At 48.1% G+C, this 26,383-nt stretch overlaps 1 protein-coding gene across 1 annotated transcript in view; it reads right to left on the bottom strand.

Annotated features, from left to right (window-relative positions):
- SPEN (spen family transcriptional repressor) overlaps window positions 1-26,383 on the bottom strand; it is a 65,205-nt gene continuing 38,822 nt past the window's right edge. Inside the window, exons 4-15 of the mRNA XM_058818627.1 lie at window positions 22,971-23,131; window positions 21,609-21,809; window positions 20,703-20,854; window positions 18,101-18,226; window positions 17,424-17,537; window positions 16,165-16,278; window positions 14,529-14,629; window positions 4,005-11,937; window positions 3,169-3,564; window positions 2,295-2,489; window positions 1,337-1,495; window positions 1-574 (exon numbers count right to left, since the gene is read on the bottom strand). Of these exons, the coding sequence (XP_058674610.1) occupies window positions 443-574; window positions 1,337-1,495; window positions 2,295-2,489; window positions 3,169-3,564; window positions 4,005-11,937; window positions 14,529-14,629; window positions 16,165-16,278; window positions 17,424-17,537; window positions 18,101-18,226; window positions 20,703-20,854; window positions 21,609-21,809; window positions 22,971-23,131 (9,784 nt within the window). The 3' untranslated portion in view covers window positions 1-442. The remainder of the gene's footprint in view (window positions 575-1,336; window positions 1,496-2,294; window positions 2,490-3,168; window positions 3,565-4,004; window positions 11,938-14,528; window positions 14,630-16,164; window positions 16,279-17,423; window positions 17,538-18,100; window positions 18,227-20,702; window positions 20,855-21,608; window positions 21,810-22,970; window positions 23,132-26,383) is intronic.

Consider the following 26,383-nt stretch of genomic DNA (forward strand, 5'->3'; position numbering starts at 1 on the left):
AGGTTCTTTTTTATTTTTTTCCTTTTTTTTTTGTTAAAAAAAATAAGCCATCCTTTTCTCTTTTTTTTTTTTTCTTTTTTTTTTCTTTTTTGTGTGTTTTTTTCCCCAAAAAGGAGGCATGGGAACCCAAGCCCAGTCCACCTGCTGAGTGCATCAGTTGTCCATAAGCTAAAGCAACATGTAAACATCCAAGGTTTGATCGAGGCCGGTCGGGCAGGAGGCTGGTTTCTGGCAGCATATTTCTTGTTTCATAACCTTCTCTCCTTCTTTTGAATTAGTTTTATTTTAAAATTAATTTTTTGTGTGTTTTTTTTTTTTTTGTGGGCTTTTTTTTTTTTGTCGTTGTAGTTGTTTTTTTTTTTTTTTTTTTGCTGCAGGGCCTTGGAAAAATTAAAAAAAAATTAAAATTAAAAGAATAAAAAGTCAGTAACTGGTAAACAGCTCATACCGACGCGATGACAATCATCAGGTGAGGAGAGATGTTGGAGATGCTGGCGAGGAGGTCGGGGGCCAGGCGGGACAGGTGGCTTTCCGAGAACTCGCAGGGTGGGAAGATCTGCAGAACGTAGGCAGGCTGCAGGGAGGGAAAAACCAGAAATCAGAGACAACCCACGCCCACAGAGGTTTAAAAATGAGACATTTCAGTGAGTTCTGGGTGCTTAAAGCATCCTAAATTGTGTATAAGAGAGCAGCCATGGGTTTTGTTTCCCAGTGGGGAGTTTTCTACACCACAGGCTGATTTGGTTGGGAAAGGCAGAAAAATTCCCATTAATTATAATTTCAGTGGTTGCTCTGAGTGCTGGGCTCATTCTGGGCTCCTTATACCCAGAATTAAATTACACACAGGTTAAACTGCAATCAGTGCAGCAACACACTGGAATAAACCCTCCATGGCACCAAATGCATTCTGCAAGAAAACACCAGCTGTCCTGGAAAAATCAGGATATGGGGAATAAACCAGGACTCTACTTCAGAGATAGAAGAGCTGAGAAATGTATTTGGGAAATGCTTTTCAGCCCAAGATGATGAACTGGGAACACACCAAACACAGATTTGGGTTTTTTTTAGCTTTGGGGTTGCTTTCATCAATTCCATCAATGATTATATATCAAAAATTTATGGATCCCATCCATAATTTAAGGATCCCATCCATGTCTTTGATGGGTGATGGAAATGTGGGCCAATAACCCCAGGCAGACCCAGCAGAAGCCTGAGCTGCCTGTGCCATAAGGGACTGGTTTGGTGTCCCTGTGGCACTGCAGGGCTCTGTGCCCATGCTGCTGGGCTCTGGTTTGGTGTCCCTGTGGCACTGCAGGGCTCTGTGCCATGCCCATACCTGGTTGGAGCCGGGGTTGGGGACGTTGATGATGCCTGCAGCCTGCTTGGCCTGCAGGTAGCTGATGAAGGCGGCCTTGAGCGACTCGGTCTGACTGACCACGTCCTCCTGGTCCCGGCCGCAGGGCAGGGCCAGCAGCAGGCAGTAATCGCTCTCCACCTGCAAGGAAGGACAGGCTCAGGGAAATGCTGCATGAGGGATGTTTTCCAGCCATCCATCCACTATCCATGGGGGAAAAGCCTCACTTTAAACTCCTTGATGTTACAATTTGTACCCCAGAGAAGCGGTGGCTGCCCCATCCCCAGAAGTGTCCAAGGCCAGGGCCAGGCTGGAGCAACCTGGGATAGTGGAAGGTGTCCCTGCCCATAGCAGGGCGTGGGATGGGCTTTGAGGCCACTCCAACCCAAATCAGTCTGGTATTCTGTGATTCCAAAACTTGTTGAGAGCTCAGTCAAGATGGAAAAGACTAAAAATGGATTTTCATGGCCACCTGAACTCCCCACCCTACTCAGAAACACTGAAGCCAGCAGGAGTTTGTCCCTAGGCTCAGGGTGACTTAAAGGTTTCCCAGCTCTCATTGCCTTTTCCATAAGAGCAGTGTAAGAGCTATTGCTCATCATCTGAAATCAATGTTTCCCTGGGTTGAAGGAATCGGTGTCAACACCAGGATCCCAAAACAGAACCACAGCGATCTCCTGGATTGGAAGGAATCCACAGGGATCATCAAGTCCAACTCCAGGCCATGCACAGGATCCCCACAATCCCTCCCTGTGCATCCCTGACAGCAGCGTCCAAACGCTCCTTGGGCATCCTTGGGGCCGTGCCCATCCCCCGAGGAGCACACATGACAGGACCCCAGGTTTTGGGGAGCCCTGGTGGCTTCCAGCCCTGCAGCTGGTGAGCCCAGGCAAAGCTCTGAGCCTCCCAAACTCCCTCCCTGCCCAGTCCACGCCCTCACCATCATCCTGCGTGCGACGCCCTCGAGCTGGGAGGCCTCGAGGCGCATGCGCTGCGCGATGCGCAGGGGCGGCCCTCCCTCGGGCGCCGGCAGCGAGCGGTGAGCCAGCACGTTGTTCCCCGACACAAAGTGCAGCTGCACGGCCGCCGTGTCGTTCTTGAGAGCCAGCAGACCCTGCCACACAATGGGGTATTTCTGGGAAGAGAGGGAGAGAGTATTGCACACACAGCAAGGAGGTGGGATGTGAAATGCTGAGCTGCTCGGCTGCTATCAATGCTTCTATCAGAGGTTTAAAGGCTCAGCAGAGATGGAGCAGCAGATCAGTCCTGTCCAGGCCAGGCCTGGGTTACATCCTGCTAAATCAGGAATTCAGTCCTTTTCCTTCCAGCTGGCCAGCCTGCCTGGGTGGATCCCGTCATGCCAATCCCTCTGCCGCCCACCCAGCACAAGGCTGTTCTGAATGCTGTGTTCCCTTTTACAAATGGACAAATGGAGAAATAACAGAACTGCTCGAGGCATGGAAGACATTTGGTGCTGAACACAACTCTCAGCTCCTTGCTGGTACCTGTTCCTCACTGCCTCCCTCCTCTTTCTAATTTCTACACTTGGGAAAGTGTTTTTTCCTTTTCATTTAAATGAAATACACCAACTGTCTCCCCTGCCTATGAGGAAACACTTTCCAGGAAAATGCTGACTTGTAAAACTGACTTGGAACAGCAAACACGGCTAAAATCCATCAGGGACAAAACAACCCAAAACCCAAACAATGCCTTTTCTTGCATCTGAAGTTTTCGATGCAAGAAAGGTCAGATTTGGTGCTATGGCTGAGACAGAACCAGGTGATTTCCCCCCAGATCAGGAGCACAACACTCACTGTCAGCAGCTGGACCATGTCCACAGGTCTCTGGGACACAGGGTGAGGGGATGGTTCCTGCTTGAGCGTGGACTGGGGCTCCGGGCGGCTGAGGGGCGGCCCCGAGGTCGTGGGGATAAACATGGATTGCTTGGGAACTGCCTGCGGCTGGTGCGGCGATGGGAGCTCCTGCTTCATGGAGATGGCGACGGGCGAGGGGTACGAGGTCTGGCTCGTGTCCCCCTGTGCCCTCTGCAGGTGGACGTGGGGGTCCATCTGTGCCGTGTGCCTGTTCACAGGGCCGTGGTGACTCTGCTCCGGCCCTGCTGCCGACGGGCCCTTGGGATCCTGCGGGATCTGAGGGGTCTTGCTGCGGACTGGCTGGCTGGGGTGCGAGTGCTCGCCCTCTGGCAGACCCTGGGAAGCAGGCAGGGGGGAAAAGGAAAGATGTTTAGGCCAAGGGTGTATTTAATCCCATTGTAAGGCTGCCAGAACACCATGAGATTCCTGCTGGAGACATCCGTGTCATAGCAGCAGCCCTGCTGCAGCAGCACCTGGGACAGTCTCCCACTTCCAAGCCCACCTGAGCTGAAACCCCACTCCCTGAATCCTGCTCCAAGCCCATCCTTAGCCACACCATCCATCCAAGGATGCCTGACCCACGCACCACCTTGGTACTGACAATTCTCCCCCTGACACCATATCCAGAAACCTGCATCTCCCCCCCTCCTGGGTGGAGCTCCAGAGGGGTTCAGGAGTTTTCAGCTTCCTCTGATGCTAAGCAGTATTTGAACCCCATTTCTCATAAGAAAGAGCTCCAGATTCCAGGGAGACAGATAAAGGGTTTTCTTTCTCACCTGGGACGGGGTCATGCTCCGGGAGGGCAGCCCGATGGGCGAGGCGCCCGGGAACTGCGGATGCCCGAGCTGTGCCGTGTGGTAATTCCTCATGTCGCCGTACACGGAGCGGTAATCGTGGAAGGAGCTCCCGGCGGGATGCATGATCTGCACCCCGTGTGGGACCACCACGGGCTGCGTCAGGGGCAGCCCGGGCAGCTGGCTGCCCGAGGGCACGCTGAGCAGCCGTGGCTCGCTGTGGGGAGAGTGGGCCATCTTCCCTTCGGAGGATTTGGGAGTCTCTTTGCCGGGCTGCGGGGTCTTACTGACCGGCGGAGTTTTGACGGCCCCTTCGGGCGTGCGGGATTGTCGCGTCTCCGAGTGGTGCTCGCCCACGGCGGCCATGTGCGGGTGCATGATCATCCTGACGTCCCGGGGGACGTTGTACTGCTCCAGCCGCAGGCCGCCGGGGTGCATGCGGTAGTCGGGCTGCATCACCAGCACGTCGGACTGCACCGGGGCTGGCCCGCGGCACACCGCCGTGTGGTGGAAGTGCAGCTCCTCCTCGGGGGGATGCTGGGAGGACAGCGGGGGCATGACGATATCTCGGATGGGTGCTGGCTGGGGCGTGCTGGATCGCTGGGGTTTCATCTCCATCTGGGGTTGCAGAGCAGCTCGGGGGGAGTGCAGCGCTTCCGGGCGGATGCCGTAGGGAATGCCGGAGAGAGGAGGCGTGTTCATCCTCACCTCACCTTGGGATAGATGGCCCAGGGACACAGTCTGTGTTACGCTGTGGGGGGGCATGATAACGGATTGCTCGGGATGCATGCTGGATATGTACTGAGGAACGGGAATTCCCGGCGCCAGCATGACCGGGGTGCTGCTGGACAAAGCCGGAGACGAGGTACTGCCAGGGTGACAGGCGCGGGGGAACGGTGACGGCGAGTGCCCGCTGGTGCGCGGCGAGTGCGGTTCCTGCTTGGTGACCCCCAGGTGGGAGATGGCCCGGTCGGTCGGGGTGCTGGGGCCCGAGCTGACGTGGTTCGCTTCAGAGTGCATCTTCCCAGAGAGGGAAGGGTGGTGAGGACTAACCCCAGGACTCAGGTTGGAGGGTTGCAGAGTCTTTGTCTCCACTTTCAGAGCAGCTGGGTCAGACAGTTTTTTGTTCACAACCATCTGGTTATGGACCAGCACGGGTGGAGTGTTTACGGTCTGCGTCAGGACCTTGCCGGACTGCGACGCCGGGGCCTGGACAGCAAGGTGGGACGAGTCGGGCTTGTCCAGCGCGGCGCGCTCCTGTTTGACAGAGGAGATGACGGGCGAGGTGTTGTAGGGCTGTGCTCCAAGTACCAACGAAGAATGGGTGGAAACAGTCCCATAGCCCGCCGAGGTCTGGGAACCTTTGGGTGCTGGCTGGGATGGTGTGATAGGCTCCTGTTTAATCTGAGACTTGGATACAGACTGCTGGAACTCAATGTCCACAGCGCTGGCTGGGGGAATCTGGCTGATCTTGGCACTGATTCGCTGAGGACCTTCTGTCTTCTGCCCTGAGTAACTCAGGAGCACCACACCTTCCGAGGTGTTCACCCGCAGCCCTGGGCTGGACCCAGTCTCCACAGGCCTCTCCTCAATAATAGACATCGATCCTGGATGAAACCTGCTGTTATCATTTGCACTTGACCTCTGCTTAAATTTCGGCGAGGGAGCATTGACGAGGCATGTCTGGGTTTGGGGAGCTTGTTTCACCAAGGTGATCCTTGGAGCCTCCTCCAGATCCACGTTGTGGGGCATCCTGCTGATGACAGAAGTGGCTTTGGGAGCAATCACGGTGTTGACCTTTTCCTTCTCACTGAACACTGGCGCTTCGGCCACCGGTGGCTCCAGAGCGTTGGTGACAGGAACAGCCGGCTTCTCCTCGGAAACCAGCTTGATGGCCTCCACAGCAGGGTGGAGAGGTGCCTCCTCCAGGCAAGGTGCGCTCACCGGCTCTGTGTGCGTTGTTGTCACGTGTGTGGAGGTTATGCTTGTCGCTGAGACGTATTTGGGCTCCATGAGTATCTTCCTCAAAGTGCTGGAGTTTGTGTCGATATCCGACGCCTTTGTGTCCGGTGGGAGAGCGGGCGGGGGTGTGGAACGGGCACGGGGCTCCTCATGCCTGACCATCCACTCTGGCACCTTGGCAGCGCTGGAATGAAGGGGGACGATGGTGGTGGGTACGGGGGTGGGCAGCTTGGCCGCCGCTGCCGCTGGGACAGCAGGAAGGGCTGTGTTCGGGGCACTCGGCGGTGTCATGGCAGCGTTCTCCAGGGGCGACCGGATCTTGAATCCGCTCTGACTCCCCTCATCAAGGGGGACCGGTGGGGGACCCAGGTCCAAAGGAGCTGGAGCAGGCACCTTTGGAGAGGTGCTGCTCTCAGGGACAGCCTCATGTGCAGCTACGACGTCAGCAGCCACAGCCTTGGTGACATCAGAAGCACTTGGCTCCATGGATGCTGTGGGTTTGATTTGCTTCTCCTCCTTTGAGGCTTCTTCAGGTTTTGTCTTTACTTCGTTGGCAGGGGGTGATTTGCTCTGCACCCTCTCTGGCTCAAAGGTGTTGACTTCAGCAACGTCGCCCTTCCTGCTTGTGCTCTTCTTGCGTCTCTGCCGCGTGGTTTTTTGACGGCCCTTTTCCTTCCGAGCAACTTCAGCCTCCTGCAAGGTCTCAGCCTCCTGTGCAGAGTTGGAAGATTCACTGAAGCTGACCTCAGACTCCTTGCTCTCAGTGTCCAACGCTGTCGGGACAGAGCCAGGCACTGGCTGCACCACAGGCTCGACGGCAGCCTCGGTTTCTAGGATATTGTTCACTGCCTGATCAGTCTCAGGCTCCATCTCCTCCCGAGGGGACTGCAGCACCAAGGGCTCTGTGGGGATTTCAGTCTCAGATTCAGCAGGATATGTCGGTGGTGCAGGGAAGCTTTCTGTCTCCCCAGAAATATCATTGATGATGGAGCCGATGGCTGCTGCCAGCTCCGTTTCACTGGCCTGGTGTGCAGGTTTATCTGCCTCCTCCTCCTGACGGACTTCAGCCACATCTGTTGTTGGCTCTTTGTAGGCAGCAATCGTTGGAGGAGTTTCAGTGAGTTTTGCAATATTCTCCACCGCCTGCTCGAGCTCAATCTGCTTTGCTAACTGGGCAGCCTCAGGCGACTGCTTGGGCTCCCGTGTCACCTCCTTTTCCATTTCTGGGAATGAATCTTCTACCTCATTCTTAGAGAAGTGGGGTGGCAGGATGTCCTCTTTTGGAGGGCTCTTCATCTTGGGGGGTGACACTGCCACCGGCTCTGCCTCCTCTTCGGTGGGCCTCAAGGCACCCTTGACTTCATCGACGTTGAGGCGTATTTCTACATTTTTGAGACACACGGATGCCTTATCAACGACGGTTTTGGTATTTTTGTACCTTCCCCTTTTGGATTTTGTAACCTTTTCTGGCACTGGCTTCTTCTCATTGATCTCAACTGTGGGGATTTCTAGCTGATTTTTCTCCACATCCAGTTCTTTCCGATCACGTTTCTGCTCACTTGCTGCTGGCTCTTTCTCAGCAGCTTTTGCTTTATTGCTGTTGTCACCGATGCTCGATTCCTGACCACTTCTTTCAGCAGCATCTTCAGATTCAGCCATGTTATCGGCTTTCGGTTCATTCTTCCCTTTTTTCCCCTGTTGGCTGGCAGCAGCTGATGAGTGAGTGTGTGTGAGCTTCTGGGACCTAGGAGACCTCCAACCCTCTGCAGGTTTAGGAGCTTCCACAGTATCTTTAGTTTCAGCTTCCTCCGCCTCTTGTTGTACCGGTTCCGTCTTTATTGGAGAGATCTCCTCTTCTGGCTTACGGCGGGATTTGGGAGGTCTTCCCCTCCTCGGGGTTGTGGGAACAGTAGTCACTGTTTCCTGTGGTTCCTTTTCCACTCTCTTCCTGGTGGATCTAGTGACCTCCATGGAGTCCTTCACTGGAGATGGGCCTTCGTTGTCCCCTGTAGTAGCATAGACTGACCTCACGTTTCTGCGCCTGGTCCGGCCTATTGGCAAGCTCAGCTCCACGTTTTCTGGCTCTGCAGCAGAACTTGGGGATTTAGCAGCATTTCTTGAAACCTTTTCTGCCTCCACTTTCAATTCAGAAAGCTTCTGGGTGTCCCCGCGAGGAGAGCTCGACCTTTTCAGTTTCTCGCGGTCAATTCTTTCGCTCTTCCTCGTGACGGGCTTTTCTGTGACATTAGCTGCAGCCGACTGCACAGGAGTCTTGGACCGTTTACTTTTGTAGGACTTTTTATCTTTTACAACAACCGGAGGTTCCACTTCCATATCATTGTCGGAAACGGGCGGCAGGACCTCAGCAGCCGCCTCCACCTTTTGACTCACACCAGCATCGGTGTTGGCAGAGGGTAGAGGATTTTCCTCTTTAGGTTCTGCAGCCTCATCTGACTTCTGAACTAGCTTGGGTGGAGGTGGAAGCAGCTGGGCAGCCTCAGGTTCTGGATCTACGCTGATATCTGCATCAGAAAACGAGGCCCCAGGAGTGGGAGGTTTGGTATCCAAGTATGAAGGATGCTCTGTTGCCACAGCATCTTCCTCTGGCGCCAGGGTTGTAGCAATAATTTCTTTACTCGCTTCTACAACTGGTGGAGGTTCTGTTTGCTCAGGAGGTTCCATTTTGGCAGGAGCAGCAAGTTCAGGAAAAGGTTTTTGTTCCTCTGCTGCAGCAGCAGGTTCAGAAGGTTTCTCTTCTTTGACAGCAGCTGGTTCCACCATGACCTTTTCGCTCACTATTTTCTCAGGAGCGATGGGAGCTAGTTCCTGTGGGAGGACGGTGACTGAAGAAGGACCAACAGCTGAAGAAGGTTTATGTTCTGTTTCTTTACTATCAGGAACTATTTCTGGGGTTTTTGGCCGATTTTCTTTATCTTCCTGTTTCTCGACTTCTTTTGGTTTCTGATCTTTCTCCTTTTCTTTCTGCTGCATTCGTGTCAGCTCAACAAACCTACTGTGGAAGAGAACCACTGGCTCTTGCACCAAATCAGCCGTGCTGTTCGTCCCATCGGAGGAGGACTGTCTCCCATACAGCCTTCCAGAGATGAAGTCCAGATCATCATCCTTCCTCTCTAAATGCTGCAGGCGTTTGGAGTCCTGTTCAAAGATTGAACTGTGCAAAAACCGAGAAGCGAACAGTTCCTGCCGCTCTTGTTCCTCCTCTTTATGATCCTCTTTTTTATCATCCAGTTTTCCACCTTCGGAATCGGTTCTGATTTTTTTCTTTTTCATGTACCAGGATGGAATAGGTCTTGGAGCCGAGTCAACCTTCTCTTTGTCTTTATTGTTTCTGAAACTAGCAAATCTTGAATCCCAGTCTAGAAAGGACCAGTTTTCCTCTCTGGAGGAAGAGAGGGATTTAGCCCTTTCAAGCAAGGCCTTTGTGTCAGGTGTGATTGTCTTGTCCAATGCAAAAGAGTAGAATTTGTTTCTTTCTAAAGAACCGGACTGGAGTCTTTCCTCTCTTTCACGGAATTTCTCTTCTCTGTCCCTTAATAAAAAAGACAACCTGGAACTCTCTAACAAGGACGAGGCTTTTGGGGAATGGGGTTTGTTTTCACCATCGTCATCCGAATCTGAAGGCACCTCCCCAGGTTCCAGGTCTCGGACAGACCGTTTCCGTATACTGTCTCTTTTCACAATGCTGCTTGGAAAGCTGATATCCACTCTCCCAGGCTCTTGCTTCACTTGGGTTTCCCACCTACTTGAGTCTTCCTCAGAACTCAGCACAGAGAGTTTTATTTTAGCCATTTCTGCCATCTGCTCCCTTCTGCTGGAATCATAAGGATTGAATTTCAGCGAGTCCTCCCTCACAGTCATGTTGGAGTATGAAAGACCCTTTTCTTCTATTTTAGGTGACTCTTTGGTTTCCTTCAATGGCATTAACCTTGGAGAATCGATCGTGTCGTCATCCTCATGGAACGGGAAGTGCCTGATGTTTGGAGAACATGACATCCTTTCGGAGTCCTCACTCACCTGACGAGAACTTCTGTAGTTCCTTTCTCTCTTAGTGCTGATTTCAAAGTCAAACTGATCAGTCTTTTTCCTTTTACTTGGTGGAGAGTCATCAGTGACATCTTGTGGAGGCTTTCCCACCTCATGAACCAGACTCCGCTTTTCATATTCATCCACCTCTTTCTTTGGACTGCCAAACTTCTCTGACTTTGCAATCTCCATTTCCAGCTGCTGTTTCAACCTGCGACTTTGCTCCATCTGTTTCCGGTAGCTCTGCGTGTGGTCAATGTCGATGCTGATTTTCTCCTCCGTGTCAGCTGACTGAGGTTTCTCTTGGCCGAGTTTATGGTCTGGTGTTTCTTCAGGAAGGCTGGAGTAGTTCTTCCTTGTGTCCTCCCTCTCTGTTCCCTGCTCATCCAGCAGCTGTACCTGTTTGTGCTGGGGTTTTACCGGGTTCAGTTTTTTAGGAGGGAGTTCCTGAACTTCCACGGGTGCCTCGGGTTCCTCCATGAGCCTCGCCTGCAGATCCAGGGTGGGACGCATGCCAATCCCACCAACATTAAGAGGGTCCTGAATTTCTTTGGGACTAGTAACAGGAATAAGTCTTTCCAGTTTGAGTTTTTTAGATTCCCTTTTAAGCATCTCCTTCCTCAGGGGTTTTCTTTCCAATTCTCCTTCTCTTAACACTGGTGCTTCTCTAGACGATGCTGTTGCATCAAGCTGCTTTTTCAAAACCATGCGTGCATCCTCTTCATCTTGGCTGCTCCGTTTTACATCCAGTTTTTGCCTGTCAGGTTTCGGATTCGCATCGGCAAAACGCCTTTTACGAGCCTCCAACTTGTCTAAATCCACTGCGTTGGTCCCCTCGGAAGTTTGCTCTGTCTTCAAGTGCTTTTTGGGTTTCATTTTTCCCTCCTTGTCCACCACTTCGATGTGACTGGCAAGGGCTTTCTCCTTCTGTACCTTGGTTCTGACAGGTTCTAGTTTGGACTGCTCTGACTTGGCTTGCTCAGCCTGGGATGTCTGGGTTTTCTGTTCGAGCAGTGGGGATTTCAGAGTGTCATTATCCAGCTTTGCCCTCAGTTTCTCCAGCGCAGGCTGATCGATCACCTTCCCCTCTTTTTCCTTCACACGGGTCAGCACAACACAGGGCATCAGTTCCAGGCGGTTCTTTGCTGTCCCCTCTTTGTCACCCCTCTCTTTGCTCTGTTTACTGTTGCCCTTTAGTTTTTCTGGGCTGGGCTCTCTCTCATTTTCCTGATCTGTTTCCGAGGACTGAGAGCTGGGCGAATGGATTTTCGCTTTTCGTTTCTGCTTATCTGTTTTCTCCTTTTCTATTTTCTCCAGCTTTTCCTTCCTCACCAAGCGCTTCTCCTTGTCCACCCTCTCCTGCTCGAAAACGCGCTCTTTCTCCACCTTCTCGTTTTTTGCGTATCGCTCCACGCGGGCTTTGTCCAGCTTGTCGTATCGTGGAGGGGACAGCGAGCTGCAGCTGCCGCTGCGATCTGAGGACCTGCTGTAAATCCTCCTCTCCGAGTCGCTCTGCAGCCGTTCCGACTGCGAGGGGGACGCTCCAGGGCTCTGCGGGCGCCGCGAGTGCGTCGGGCTCTGGCTCCGCTCGATCGGCCTCCGCTCGTGGTCTCTGTCCCGATCGGATTCGAACCGTTCCCTCTCCCTCTCCCTCTCCCGTTGCCTGTAGCTGTACTCCCTGATGTCCTGCTCGTACGGATCTCCACGGTAATCCCGGTACTCGCGAGGGTCGTCGTAGTATCGTGGGTCGTAGTAGTCCCCTTGGTAGGGATCCCACTCGGCGTAGAATTCTCTGCCCCGAGCTGGGTATTCCCGCCGAGGATCCTCGGGATACGTCCCCGGGGTCCGAACGGTCTCGTAGTAAGTACGGTCAGGGGCGTACTCGTAGGATCCTCTTCGCTCGTCTCTGCTAAACATAAGAATAAACAGATTCTAGTTCTCCTTCTCAGCCAGTGTACTCTGTTACCATAGTTTTTTGCTACGTAAAGAAACCATTTTCTGATCTTTTTTCCTACGTGCATCAAGGCAGCTGCACACAGAGGTTTGGCAATGCATCTGTGTGCACTGGACTAAATACTTTTGTTAACTTATCAAATACAAAATGTATTTCATGGGTAATGTCGTAACAGCTCTTCCAAGCATTGTTTCACCACCCTCACTCCTTTGTTTTTGTCAAATTCAAACTTTGCATGAAATGAAGGAAAAACCAACACAGCACCGGTGCACTCACACAAGGCTGGCAGGGTGAAGACACCCCCTTATCCAGAACCTGAGACCTTCATTTGACTGTGAAAACATGAGTCAAATCAAAGTTCAGGCATGGAACCTCTCCATTACTAAGCAGCAAAGTGATGGTAAGATTTCTTTAAAAATCCTAAGCCTTGCAAGTGATCTTTTAATTCCCAAATTAGCTCTTTCACTGCATGTGACTTGCTGGCGTTGCCTGTTTACAGTAAAACCAAGTCAACAAATACCAGGCTGTTTATAAGATCAGGTGAATTCATTCAGCAAAGCAAGTCAAGCAATTAATGTTATTTCAGTACCTCCCAGCAGCAAAAATAAGTCATTTGTAAGACTGAACATGGCAGGGAGGTGGAATAAAGCTGAAGTTCTGATTCCTCACCCTTACAGAGTGTTTTTCACACTCTGTACTAAGGTGGGGTCGGGCTCTGCTCCCAGGGAACAGGGACACCAGGAGAGGGAACAGCCTCAGGCTGGGCCAGGGGAGGCTCAGGTTGGACACCAGGAGGAATTTCCCCATGGAGAGGGTGGTCAGGAAATGGAAGGGGTGCCCAGGGAGGTTTGGAGTGCCCATCCCTGGAGGTGTCCAAGGAAGGCCTGGATGTGGCACTCAGTGCTCTGGGCTGGGGACAAGGTGGGGAGGGGATCGAGGTTGGACTCAATGACCTTGGAAGCCCTTCCCAACCTAAATGACTCTGGGATTCCTCATAGGTTTATTTGGCTTTAGAGTTTATGTTTTAAGTTAAAAGCTGGCAACTTCCACCTTTTAAGAAAAGTACAAAATTGAGAAAGGGACAAAACATGGAAGACTAAAACCTCATCCTGCAAGTGAAGTGGGATGTTGTGAAAAGCAGCCGTGAAGTTAAAAATATTGATCAGGGATTTTGTTTGTTTTTTCATGTTTTTTTTTTTCCCTTGGGTCCTATTTAGACTGGCTCCAACTATAACCTCAAGAGAAGGTGGTTTGTGCAGATCTCAGCACCTCTGCAGGGAGGAGCTTGGAGGAGCACCTGAAGCTGCAGAATTACTGGAGTCACTGCAGAGCTCGCTTCACTGCTCCATGATCCATTATCCCTATGGATCTCCTACTGACTGTGTGAGCAGAGTGACAGAGAAGGAAAAACCAGACTAACCTGTGCCCAAACACCAGAAATCAGGGTCCTGCTCAGGATTATTCTATGGCAAAGATAAGCCCACCTCAGTCCCGTTTGCTAAAAAACACCCAAAAATGCACTTCTCTTGCCTGAATCCAGTGCAGTTCTGAGGAAATGCTTATTGCTGGCACATCATAACACCTGGCAAGGCCTGGGGAAGACACACTTGTATTTCCATTACCCAAATTCTGATCACCAATTTCCAAACTCTGCTCGCTTTTAAATCTGCTCATTTTGCATTGTCAGACCAATCTATTTTGCTGCAAGAAACTATTGGGTTTATCCAGCTCCCAGGTACACCCATCATCATGCTGTGCTGACTCCTGGGCAGGCAGAGCTCTAACCATGAGCCAGGCTCTGGAGGGAATAAAACAGGGGTGTTTTTTCAGTCAGTGAAGGTAAAAAAGCCCAAAATGTGGAGTCTTTCTGTGCCAAGTTTTCAGGGACAAATAAATGGCTGTGCAGCATGTGGTGCCAGCTGCTGCCAAGGGGCAGCCACACAGGACACAGCTTTATTCAAAATAAAAATGCATCCTTACTCAAAATGTATTATTTTATCAAGTTACAGAAAAAAACTGTTGGAAAGAGGGAGGTGGAAGATCAGATTTTACTCTATGCTCAAGGGCTGAGCAGCAGTTTATCAGACTTTATGTACACCCACCAACACACACATTTCTCTGTTACAGATAAGCTGCTCTTTGCATTCCTAAGCCGTGATGAATGACTCCCAACTGCGTCCTGGTGACCCACCAGAGAAACAGGATACTTAAATATGGATCATGCAGACAACTGAAACCTCCACCTCAGCAGGAATTCCACTAACTGGCTACGCCTCGGATGTGTGAGAGCCTGCCTGCTCTAATGTGCACAGCTTTAGGTTGATCACCTAAATTTAATTTTAAAAATAGTGAAGAGGTAAAAAAAAAAAACCTAAAATGCAGAGGTGTTTTTAATAAAACTTAAAAAACAAGGATTAAGTTGAGAGGGAAAAAAACTTTTTTAAGAATTATGGCCTGAAGAAAGTTTGATTGTATGATGTGGAGGACAATGATTGTAAAAGGTGATGCTGGAAAACAAAAAATGGAATGAAAATATTGATACATGCCTTCTTTCTGCCAGCATTTCATAGAAGTCTCTGATATCTTGACCCGTTTTCTCCATGGAATGATAAAACGCCAACTGACTCTCCCGATTAGCAAAGTCCACCTGAAAAAGAAAGGGGAAATCACATTCAGTCACAGAAACATCTCACTCTGCCAACATTTCCCTGTCTGCTGAAGGTGGAGCAGAACTGAAAATGGGGTAAAATTTAATAAAAAATGTCAAACACTTCCCAATTCTGGCCCTGCACATCCCCAGGAATAAAGACATTTCTCAGTGGAGCTGTGTAACTACCTCCTTACTATGTTGTTGTAAGCTGCCATCCCAGAGGCTTCTGTTGGGCAAAGCAGCAGGAAAAATACACATTATTATCGTGGTATTGATGTTTTTAATGCCAGGACAGTTCCAAAGTCCTTTTTATCTCAGGGCAGTGCTACAGAGGGTCAGGATTACAAATCCATTCTGGACTCCATGGTGTTTGCATGGGGTTATAGAGCAGGGAAAGAACCAAGGCTCTTGAACTGCAGCTCCCTGTGCCAGCTGCTCCAAAAATTGGTGTTTGCTAGTACTTAAGCTAATGGCATAGTGAAAAAAAATTAAGGATTAGAACAAATTTCATTATGTGTATGCCACATAATGGAATATTTTTAACATTCTAGTTCCTGTTCTTTTTTGAATCAGCCCAGTCCTGTGTGTAACCACAGCAATGGAGCACAGGCCTACATAGGGGGTGCTGCTTATTCCAAAGTCATTAAGCAACAAGATCCACACAAATTGTGAAACTTTTAAGGGACCACACGCTTTCCTGCACTGGAAGGTGACTGATACCCAACACCACTCTCAGAAACTACAGAATAGCCAACTCCCAGTCCTGGGTGAGGTGGGAAGCTGCTGACACCACACCTGACATCACTGCCCACTCTTTAGGAGAGGAGAAAGGAGGAGGAGGAACATAATTCAAAGGGTTGGCTGACACCTCATGTCCCCAGTTAGTGGGACTGATGGGACAGTCAGAACAGGCATCACCACATTCACCCAAATCCAAGATATCCCTGCACATGTTAAGTGTTGCTCCAGGAAGAAAAGTACTTTCTGTGTGTGTTTTTAAAGTAGTATTTTCAATTATTGTTTAAAATGTGTTGCAAGGAAGGACAAGATGATCTTTAAGGTTTTTTCCAACCCAAACCATTCCATGATTCCATGACTGCATGTTGAGGTTAGTGTACCCCAGAGCCTGGACATCAGCCACGGGGCAGCTGGATGCAACCATGTTTTTTCCTGGAGGAACTCACACCTTCAGATTTCCCTTTTTTAACACAAAACAGACAAAAGTGTGCCTTGGATTGGGGTAAATGAGGCAGTGACACGGACACCAACACTCAGGAGCTCAGAGAGACAAGTTCAGCGAAACAAACAGCAGAATACTGGAAAAGGCTTTGTAAGTAACAGTTCAGGATTCCCTGACATCTTGATAAGCCGAGCATAAAAATATAATTTAAGCCTTTGATATGTGGGACATGTGTCAAGTATTCCTTGAGCCTGGCAGTCTGCACTGCCAGCATTTAAGGGGGAAGGCCTAAACACAATTTGTTCCTCTTTTTTTGCCTGTTTTGCTTTGGTTTGGAGGTCATTCTGCACACCTTAATTTTATTCCCACCGATTTTCCTCCCCTTGGTCTCTTTTACAGCTGCTTGTGCATATTCAATCTCATTGTAGAGAACCAGGGCCATGCCTTTTAAGCGGTCAAACACCACCTGTAAAAAACAAAAAAACAAAACAAAAACCAAATAAGAGCCTCATCCACAGGACTTAATGTCAGTCCCAACAAAATCCTAAGTCATGAGGATACCAGGAAGAAAATAATTTTTAGCAAGGTGAATTTCCAGACTTTTCTGATGAGGCATATTGGAATGAAGAGACAATAAAAGGACACGGGACTGCTTTGAATTGTGGATATTGTGGCTTGAGGTATATTATGCCTTTATTTTGTTTTTCTGTATTTTACTTTGAATATTTTTTCTTTGTTGACTGAGTTTTATATAATTTCTTTGTTAAGGGTTTTTTTTTTTTGTGTGTGTGTTTTTTTAAATTTCCAATGTGTTTTAGGGGGGAAAAAAGGTAAAGGAAACATTTAATCCCAAAGTGGAACCAGCTTTTGTTATCAGTCTGCAGTACCACTCACCACTTTTTAAACACCCAATTTCCAAATACTGCCTTTCTTTAGCAGCATAAATGTATTATTCAAGCAACAACAGCTACAATAAAGAATGTCAAAGCTGCAACACAAACCCACAAAAATCCTTTGGGGGGCCAGTCCCTGATCCTGCAAAGATTTACACACGTTGCTTAATTTTAAGCACATCCATGTCCAATAAAAACACACAGGACAACTCCCACACTGAAGTTTAAGCACGTGATAAATCACTTGCATGGGAGAGGCTCCCACTGCATGACAGGGGTGTGTTGCACCATTGTTGACTTTCTCTCTTCTTCCATGTACTTTTGGCACTGTGATTGTCCTGACTGCTTTTAAAAAATCTTTTTTTTCTCGGTCTGATGAAAAAAATCATAGTTATGTCTAATTATGTAATTAGCAAGTATGAGTAATTACGTAATTAGACTGCTGTTCTTCCAACTAACTTTTAAAAAATTTTACTGGGGAGAGACTGTACTACACAAGAGCAACAAATGGTTTCCAATACTGAACATCTCGGCTCACTCAGAATAATTCTTTTTGGTTGCTGCCTATGTTGACAGAGCCCTGTCAGCCAAATTCCACCCCAGAGAGAATTTTTTCTACCTGAGCTATAAAGCCCTGGACAGTGGGGTTGAAAGGACAGGATGGGAAGAAAGGAAGACAGTAACAACTCGGAAGCACATGCCAAAGCCTCCCACCTACCTTCACCACAGGCCCGTAGCGGCAGAAATGTCGGGTCAGATACTGATCCGTAACGTTTGTGGAAAGCCCATCTAACCACACGCAGTTTGTAGGCATGCTCTTCCCAAAACCCAGCTGGACACAAAAGGGCAAAACTTCCATCAGTACAGTGCACAAGGGTTAAACTCACTGATCAGAGCCTGCCTGATGAAAGACTTATCTGGAGAAAGCTGCTGTTTGTATGGGTTTTCTAAAATTAGCATCTGGAGCAGGTGCAAGACAAAAATCAAAGAGCAATTAATGAAAATAATTCTGCTTGTTTAAACAAATACAGTGTTTGACAACATTGGGTTCTTCTACAGTTTGAATGTCTGAGAAGTGACAGGTTGACAGCTCTGGGCCCTGACAGGCCCTGTTTGCCATGGGGAGGGGGATGGATTCCCAGCACTGCCCTGCCAAGTGGCCCTTCCAGGCCAGGGAATGTCAGACTCTGAGTGCTCAATCCCAGGACTGCATGTGCACAGAGCCTACAAAAATGCTGATTAATCCCAATCAGGTGGTGGTTGAAACCATCACGCTCTGATATGATCTCACATTAAAAACCATCTCACTTCCATAAAGTACCTCACTGCGAAACATCCCACGACGCAGCAGTGGGAGACACAAGAAGGATACAGTCCAGGGGAGGATTTCCTTACCTTGAGCCGGTTATTTCCAAGATATTCCCCATCCATCTTCTTAATGGCTTTGCAGACGCTGGCGATGTCGCAGTACTGCAGGAACGCGTACTGAGGGACACCGTTCACCTTCTTAATGTCGATGTCCTGGGGACAAGCACAAAACACAGCCCACAGTCAGCACTCAATCCCATCTAAGAGGACTTGTTTTTTTTTCAGGGACACGTGGCACAGCAAGCTCTTTAATTAATATTTTCTTCAGAGGGAGGATTTAAACAATAGTAGACAGTTAAAACTTTGCTGTTCTGCTGCATCTCAAAACCAAATCCTTACTGAGCAGGGAAAGCTCTTTATCCCACAGATTTAAAATCCAAGCCTGCAGAACTAAGCCTGACCTGATCAACAAACACCAGCTTTAGGCTGTTAATACTATATCAAGAAAAGACAATTCAGGATCAAAGAAATACAGATTAATTTTCGCTCACAAAGGCTCACGAGAAAACAACCTGCTCCGATCCCCATCTCTGAGCCAAGCCGGGCTTCTTTTCCAAATAATCACGATCCATCCTGTTCCTAGAAACACAAAGTGAGGCTGGACTCATCTCTTGAACCAGTCTGACTCGTGGCAAAGGCAAAAAGAGTCTCAACTTTGGTTGCTGTTGCTCTTTAAAACCAAGCCACCATGGGCCCATTCACAAGTACAGCCAGAGGCTCACAAAGCCAAATAAAGGCTGATTTTAATCGATTAAAAAAAAAACAGCAAGCCAGGAGCTGACATTTGGTTAACAAACAAGCTCAGTACTAGTACTGGAAATGTACCCAAAGCCTCTGAACAAACTCATGATACTATGATTCATTCCAAGCTGAAAATAGGAGGTGGAAGGTTTGGCTTTATTTGCTGGAATAGCAGGAGCTGCCTTTGTGAGCCACATATGGATCTAAGCACAAATGTTCCAACATCCAGGACAGGCTAATTTCATGGTTAATAAATTTAGGGACAAGGCAGCAGTTTGACACGGTCTCACCCAACAGCTCTTTATCTGGGAAAACAGAAGTAAACAGGGAGATTTACACAACTATTAGACTCCTACAGCACTGGTCTAATGATTTAAGCGAAATATTAATAGAAAACTACATTTCCAAGTGTCTGAAGTAGCACAACTGCAACCATGGCAAATTATACTTGACCACTCACCCTGGGCAAGCAATTCCTTGTGACAGGCAAATAAAGTATCATTATTGTGCTCATTACCCCTCAGAAAGGTTATAAAACTGGTCCCTCCTGCACCTGAGCTTGCAAGTTTTCCTGGAAAAGGCAAGGCAGCGCTGCGTCCCAATTCTGAGCCATTAATAATGCTGACAGGGAGCACCACAGCACACAAAAGCCAATTTACACTAGCACTGATAAGCATCTTTATCAGGAGAACTCTGCTGCTCTTAACACTGAAAAAGGGTTCAAGCCACAGACATGGCACAAATTCATAAATCACTATTGATGTCAAGGATACAGCAGAGTCTGCATACACAGACATCATAAAATGGGGATTTTAGGTTTGTTCACACTGTACATGGAAGCAACCTCCTCTTCTTTTGGGGAGTAGCAGGGATGGGGCTCCTGGAATGTGTGACTGATTTCTCAGCTGCAGTAGACATGTCAGAGCAGAGAGAAGGAGGCACAGCACATTCACAAGCACCCACAGCTGACAGGGAGAACACAAACTGTCTGAAGCCCAGACTCAACAGGAATCACAGAATGAATTCCAGAATGGTTTGGGTTGGAAGGATCCTTACAGCTCATGCAGTTCTACCCCCTGCCATGGCAGGGACCCCTTCCACTGTCCCAGGCTGCTCCAAGCCCCCTCCAACCTGGCCTTGCCTCTAGGAATGAGGCAGCCACAGCTGCTCTGGGCAACCTGTGCCAGGGCCTCCCCACCCTCCTGGGGAAGAATTCCTTCCCAATATCCTGCCTAACTCTGCCCTCCTTCAGCGTAAGGCTTGTCCTCTCACTCCATGCCCATGTGAAAATTAATTAGGTAGGATAGTTGCAAAACTTTTGTGAAAAATTTCCCTTAAATATAACATTGATGTGATTGATAGAAAGTCATGAGCAGAGAAGCAGGGGCTGCTCTACCTCATCTGGATACTCCCCCTCAGCTGAAAACCCAAATCCCTCACATGCCATCACTGATCCCTCTGCTCCAGTCCCCTCTGCCTGGGCATGGGGTTGCTGCCACATGCACTGACCAAGCTCCTTGTTCCAGGAATCAACAGGAAACTCAGATTCACACAGTTGTAGCAGTCAACGTGACAACATCACCTGGCACATTCACATCCCAAATACCCAACCAGCTTTGGAACTACCAGGAGAGAATTACCAGAAGAGACATTTGTTGTAAACACTCCTAGGACTGCTTTTCCTGCTAAGCTACCCCTCAACATTCGTATGCTGAACTCTGAATACAAAGAAAAGCTTTCAGGTATATTCCAGCAAGATGAGTGACTCAGATTATTACAGAAAGACTGAATTATCAGTCGTTGACAGATTTAACAGCACTCAGACCATTTCACAGCTCTGTACAGAGAGGGGGGCAGTGCCACCCCACACAGGACACCGTTCACGTACCACTATTCCCCCAAAGCGCTGGAAGATGTTGCGAAGGTCGTGGTAGGTGGTGGTTTTCTCCAGGTTGCCAATGAACAGAGTTCTTGTTGCCTTTGGGTGAAATTCATCTATCCTTTCATCCAAAGGACGAAATTCATTCTCACTTTCGGTTTCTAGGATAAAAAGAGAGCAGGAAATTTGTAATGACTGGAGATTTGGTTCATGTTGGTTTATTCAGGCCTCCTTGATCTGAAGAAGGGTAACCATTATCTTTGAGAAAAACACCCAGTACTGCACATGACTTGTTATTTATGTGGGATTGGGAATCTTTATATTCCACGGAGGAATCTGAGCATCCTCAGGTGAAAGGGAGCTGCACCTTTCAACTGCTTCTCTGGAAATTTACCAAGTATCAGTGCTTGAGTGCATGAATTCCAGTAAGGCTTCCCTGTGCTTGGGGAAGAGCACGTGGCAGGAGTTTGTTTTCAGGAATCAATTTTTAAAGAAGCCATTGAAGTGCAGTCTGAGAACTTCACCACGTGCTCAGGGCCGCAGCTCTCACTGGTTGGTCACGTGGGCTGTGCTGCCACAGCCTCCAAACGCAGCACTCGTTGGCTGTTTTAATTAAAAGGAGACGAAACGAGGCTGGGAGGACTCAGTGCTGTGCTCACACCACCCACTGGCAGCTGCTCCACCGAGACAATGGCAGATGAGATCGTTCCTTGCAGCAGATCCCACTCTTTGGGAGGATGGCAGCTTTCCTTCTCTCTTGCTGTTTAATCCAAGAGCATCCACTCTTTTTGCTCTGGAGTTTATCGTGGCATTCTCCCCAGTTTCTTTAAAGTATGTTTCCTACTTCTATTCAGCCTCTTTACAACAGCTCCTAAACACACCCAGAGTTCCATGGGAGAAGGGCATGGCTCTTACCTGGTCCTATCCAGGCTGTGACTTCAATCTGCATGCCAAAGAAGAGCTTTCCTTTGGAGGCATTCAGTGCTTTCTCCTGGTCCTCCTGCTGCCGGAAGAACACGAGCCCGTAGCGCTCCTCGGACGCGCCGTGGATCTGCACCGACGTCACCTTCCCGTACTTCTTGAATTCGTGGAAAAGTCCATCTTTAAGGCTTGTATCTAAACCAACAAATAAACATTAATACTGCAGAAACGTCACTCCTACCAGCTCAGCAGCACCATAAAAGACTCACCATGAAGGACTCTGACTGTCTTTCTGAAATGTGACTTCATCCCACTTAACTCTGTGCTCACGTGACTGCCCTTTTTAATTTGGGATGTTAATTCTGACAGTGTCCAAAGTTTCTTGCTGATCTTTCTCTTTTAAACCCAAGAAACTACACACACGAGGTTTTACATGGCTAAAGCTGGTGGTGGATGGTTTTTGCCTCTAAGAGACACCCAGCTCCAGGCAAAGAAGAAATAACAGGGATACTCCATTAAAAATCCCACAGGAATACTGTGCACAGCTGGGATGAGGTGTCTGGAGTGGAGGCTGGAGTCACACAGCGTTCAGTTCAGTCAATTCAGAAATATAACCAGGCAGATTCATCAGATTTTGCAGAATCTGACTCAGCCCCACACAATCTGTCTGGGATTTGTGGGATATTGACCTCAGCTCCGTGTCCTTTCAAGGAATATGACAAGCATTAAATCTATAGGAAGATATCAACACATGAGGTAGTCTGCTCACAAGATTAACAGATATTATTTTAGCTCAGCCAGTGCTTCTTCATCCATGAATTCTGTTAAAACTATTTCACAACTGATGCCATGCTGGTTTTTCCTGTGGGATCTCTCCTGTGCTCAGCACAGGGAACAGGGAGCAATCATGGGCGCTCCTCAGCATGTGGTTTCCTGGGTTATTTTCCATGCAATATGCATTGCCTTCACAAATATGCTCAGGGGTGTTTTAAAGCACTCAAACTGCAACAGAAAATCCTTGACTTTTTGGATTAAAAAATAAATTGAAGCAGGGTGAGATGAAACAATCAATTTTAAGTTAAAAATGGGGATTCGTCATTTTTTTCCCTGGGAAAGTCCACATTACTGTTGGAAGCACCAGTTCCAGGAGCTGGAAATGCCCAGTACTTGGAGCTGGGACCAGCAGGGTTTCCCACAGATGGTCACTAATTAAGCAATTTTCCCACTGTCACACAAGAACAGAGGCAGAAGCAGGGAGAGAATCCCATCCTGGGAGGCAGCACGTGGCTGTCGTGTGTCAAAGACTCAGTACAGGTTACCCCACCAATCCCACCCCCTTTTCCTGAGTGAATTTACCTGTTGAGCGCACTGGAAGATTTTGCACCTTGATCCCAAAGCTCTTCCTGGGCTCATCCTTCTCCAGCGACGGGAGCAGCTGGGACGCGGGCGCAGGCACGGCCGTCGACTGCACCGAGCGCGCCGGGGACTCGTCGCTCGAGCTGCTGCTGGAGTCACTGCTGGAATGGCATGGAGGGAAGCACAGGTGAGTGCACAGGGCAAAGTCACCCAGGAAATGGTTATCTTATTAAAAAAGCAAAATTTCAGAGTTTCTGCCCATCCACAGGGCTTCTTTCCTTTTGTGCCCGGTTCTGTTTCTGTGCTGCTGCCTGCTATTCACACGGATTTAAGTGTCTTCCTATCAATATCCCCCTCCAAAGCCCCCAGAGGAGACAGGCAGGGAAGTGGAATGTGGGTAAAATGTCAGGGAGATCCTGTTACCCACCTTGACAATGGTGGAGATTTAATTAAGTTTAATGCAATGTTGGACCGGCTCAGGAGCTGTGTAGGAAGAGTGGAGAAATAGAGGGAGGATGCACAGGTCGGACAATGCCTCAAAACCCCTCCCAGCGCTCTCATGTACAGGAAAGAAATATTATTGTGCTCTCAGGCATCTTCCCTGAAAAGATCTGTATTCCAAAGAGACCATGTGTGAAAATCATTTTGGTCAACTGCTTGGGAACAGCCTGGATAGGTGGGGATGTCCATGTCCCTGTCCCAGCCATGGCCCAGGGTGGAACAAGGTGATCTTCAAGATCCCTTCCAGCTCAAACCATTCTAGGATTCTCTATGAATCAGTAAACACTATTTCCAGGCTCAGCCTCAATCTCCAGCTCCAGACATGAAGAATTCGGACCCAAGAACACCTTTTATAAACAATAATTACAGCGGAAGAGGATTTGCATATTAGATCACAGAGGGAGCCAATCTAACCCACAGACTCAGGATCATTCGGTGCTTCGAGGAGAGGCAGAAATACAGAGAATATAATGTTATTAAAGCTTGCCCAGTGGGGACACGTCATCCTGCTTCAGTGGCTCATTTCTTCCCCGAGGCACGAGGGCTCAGAACAGCGCTAAAAATAATTTTGTCTGACATAACCCCGGAGACTTTCATTCTCCATTACACGAGCAGCCTTCGAAAAAATTCTGCTGGAATTTTAACTCGGAGGCTGGAGGGGGGGAGATGTGCCACGTACTAAAATAACCCTGTCTGTCTGAAATTTGCTGCTTGATTGAATTTTTATATTCCTCTCCACATCGTATTAGAAAAACTATACGCAAGTTTATCTTTTTCTTATCTTAAATATTTCATACCCTTCTTACAAACCTTCTAGCCATTAAACCACTTAACTTTTCCATTTCTTTTCTCAGGGAAACCATTTCAAGCTTCTAGTAATTTCCAAGATTTGATTTTGTGAGCTCTTCTATTACTTTTTTTGTGGGTGTTTTTCTTCAAATGTTCAAAAAACCTGGTTTTCTTTCTGAACATCTTGGTGCAACGAGCACATGGCACGTTCCCAAAAGCCCTTGGGCTCTGTCCCCATTATATTTGGAGGCGCAGAAGGGAAGACAATCTCTGTCCCAAAATACTTACAAACAATCCAGAAGGATATAAAAACAGGCCAGACCAAAATAAAACACAACAAAAAAGGGTCAAAAATGCAGAAGTAATAATAAACATGAGAAACTCTGCTGCCGGCCTCACCCTCTCATTACAACCCTCCCATCCCATGCAGCCACTTCACACGTTGGTGCCTTTCCCACACATTCTCCTCCTACTCCTCCGGCCCCAGAGGAGGAAGTTCAGCATCACTTTGGGAGAGGAGTGAAAATAAAGCCATGCCAGGAATGGAGTGAAAAACTGAGCCCTTCCCCCTACCCTGCTCTTGCCCAGGGCAGCTGCCCTGCACCACCCAACCTCTCGCTTCATGGATAATAAATAACATTTCCCTTCCCAGCTACAGTCCCTTGTGCTTTCCAGCAAGGAATCTCCCATCATCAAGATGTCCCTTCACAGCCTCATTTTTCTGCTAAATTGGTACAATGCCTTTATTTCTGTCTCATCTGTACACTCTCCTTTTGTGCCTTCTTCATTAATGAACTATTTCATCACTGAAAGTGAAGAGTGGAGCATTTCTTCCTCATCTTTATTCCATTCCTTCTGCCATTCTACTAAATCACCAAACTGAAGTTCTTCTCTACAGCATTTTGGGAGAAAAACAAACCCAACCCCACACGAGCAGGCCCTCAGTGTTCTCCAGGAGTAACATCAACCATCACCTGCTACTGGGAAATAAACTGGCAAAGAACAGAGAAACTTCTTTAAACACAAATATAGGGCAGAGAATGTGTGTGGGGAGAAACTGAAAATAATTCCTAAGCTGACAGCAGCTTCATGTGCTTCAGCAGCCCCTGGGAAAAGCAAAAATAGGATTTTAGGGCTGCAGAAACCTCTGCCCTGTGACCATTTCCAGTTTCCCTTCTCACATCTTGATGATCCCAAAGCCCTTAGAATTCCAGTGGGCTGAGATTGCATCCATCTCTCAAGCAAGAGGCAGCCCTGAATTGAGCAGTGCTTTCGAATGGAGACAGGCTATTTTTACAGTTTGGGGGTTTTTTTTAATGAGGATATTAAAAATATGGAGCATACTGTTAAAATCACAGCATTCCACTAGAAAAAAAATATTATCTTGGGATAATACCATTAGATATCCAAGTGATGACACAGCAGTGCAACAGGGTGATAAATTCTACAAAGGAGCCTGAATTCTGTGCAACTTTGGGAAACAAGGATCATGCTGGTAACTTCCATTTCCCCAGGGAGTTTTAAGGATATGTGTCCCTTAGCAAAGCAAGACTTTGAGACATTCCAGAAAAAAAATAAAAAGTCATTATTTCCTGACTATTTTTAGACAAGAAAAAAATTATTGCAAGAACAATCCCCCCCCTTTCTTTAGGGAAATCCCCATCACTTTTCCAATTGAAGAAACATGGATATAATAATTCAAAAGTAAGTCAAAGGTTTGATGTTCTGTGAATGGGAGAATGATGGAAGAGTTAATTATAGCTGCTGTGTCACCCAGTTATAGCTCACAGCACAATCAAAATAAAGCATCTGACAGGGAATTATGTGGAGTCTTGAGCAGCAAAATACAACTCTTTTTCAGCTTTAAAAATATACAGATCTGAAGCCTGAAAGCTGCTCAAGGACAAGTTCCCAGAATATTAAAATGAGAATATGGCTTTGCTTTTCCCTGTGAGTAATTTTGAAAACAACCACCCGTTGCCAACGCAGAAAATAAGTTATTAAAAATTCTTCTGGCAAAAGTGGGTTCATAAAGCTTTTAGAATGAGCTAGGGAAATTTTAACACGGCAACATAACAGGATAAAAGAACAGCTCTGATAATCTCTTCCTTTAAAGTATTCAA

This window comes from Ammospiza caudacuta, chromosome 22, assembly GCF_027887145.1.
Source record: "Ammospiza caudacuta isolate bAmmCau1 chromosome 22, bAmmCau1.pri, whole genome shotgun sequence".
NCBI classification, from domain to species: domain Eukaryota; kingdom Metazoa; phylum Chordata; class Aves; order Passeriformes; family Passerellidae; genus Ammospiza; species Ammospiza caudacuta.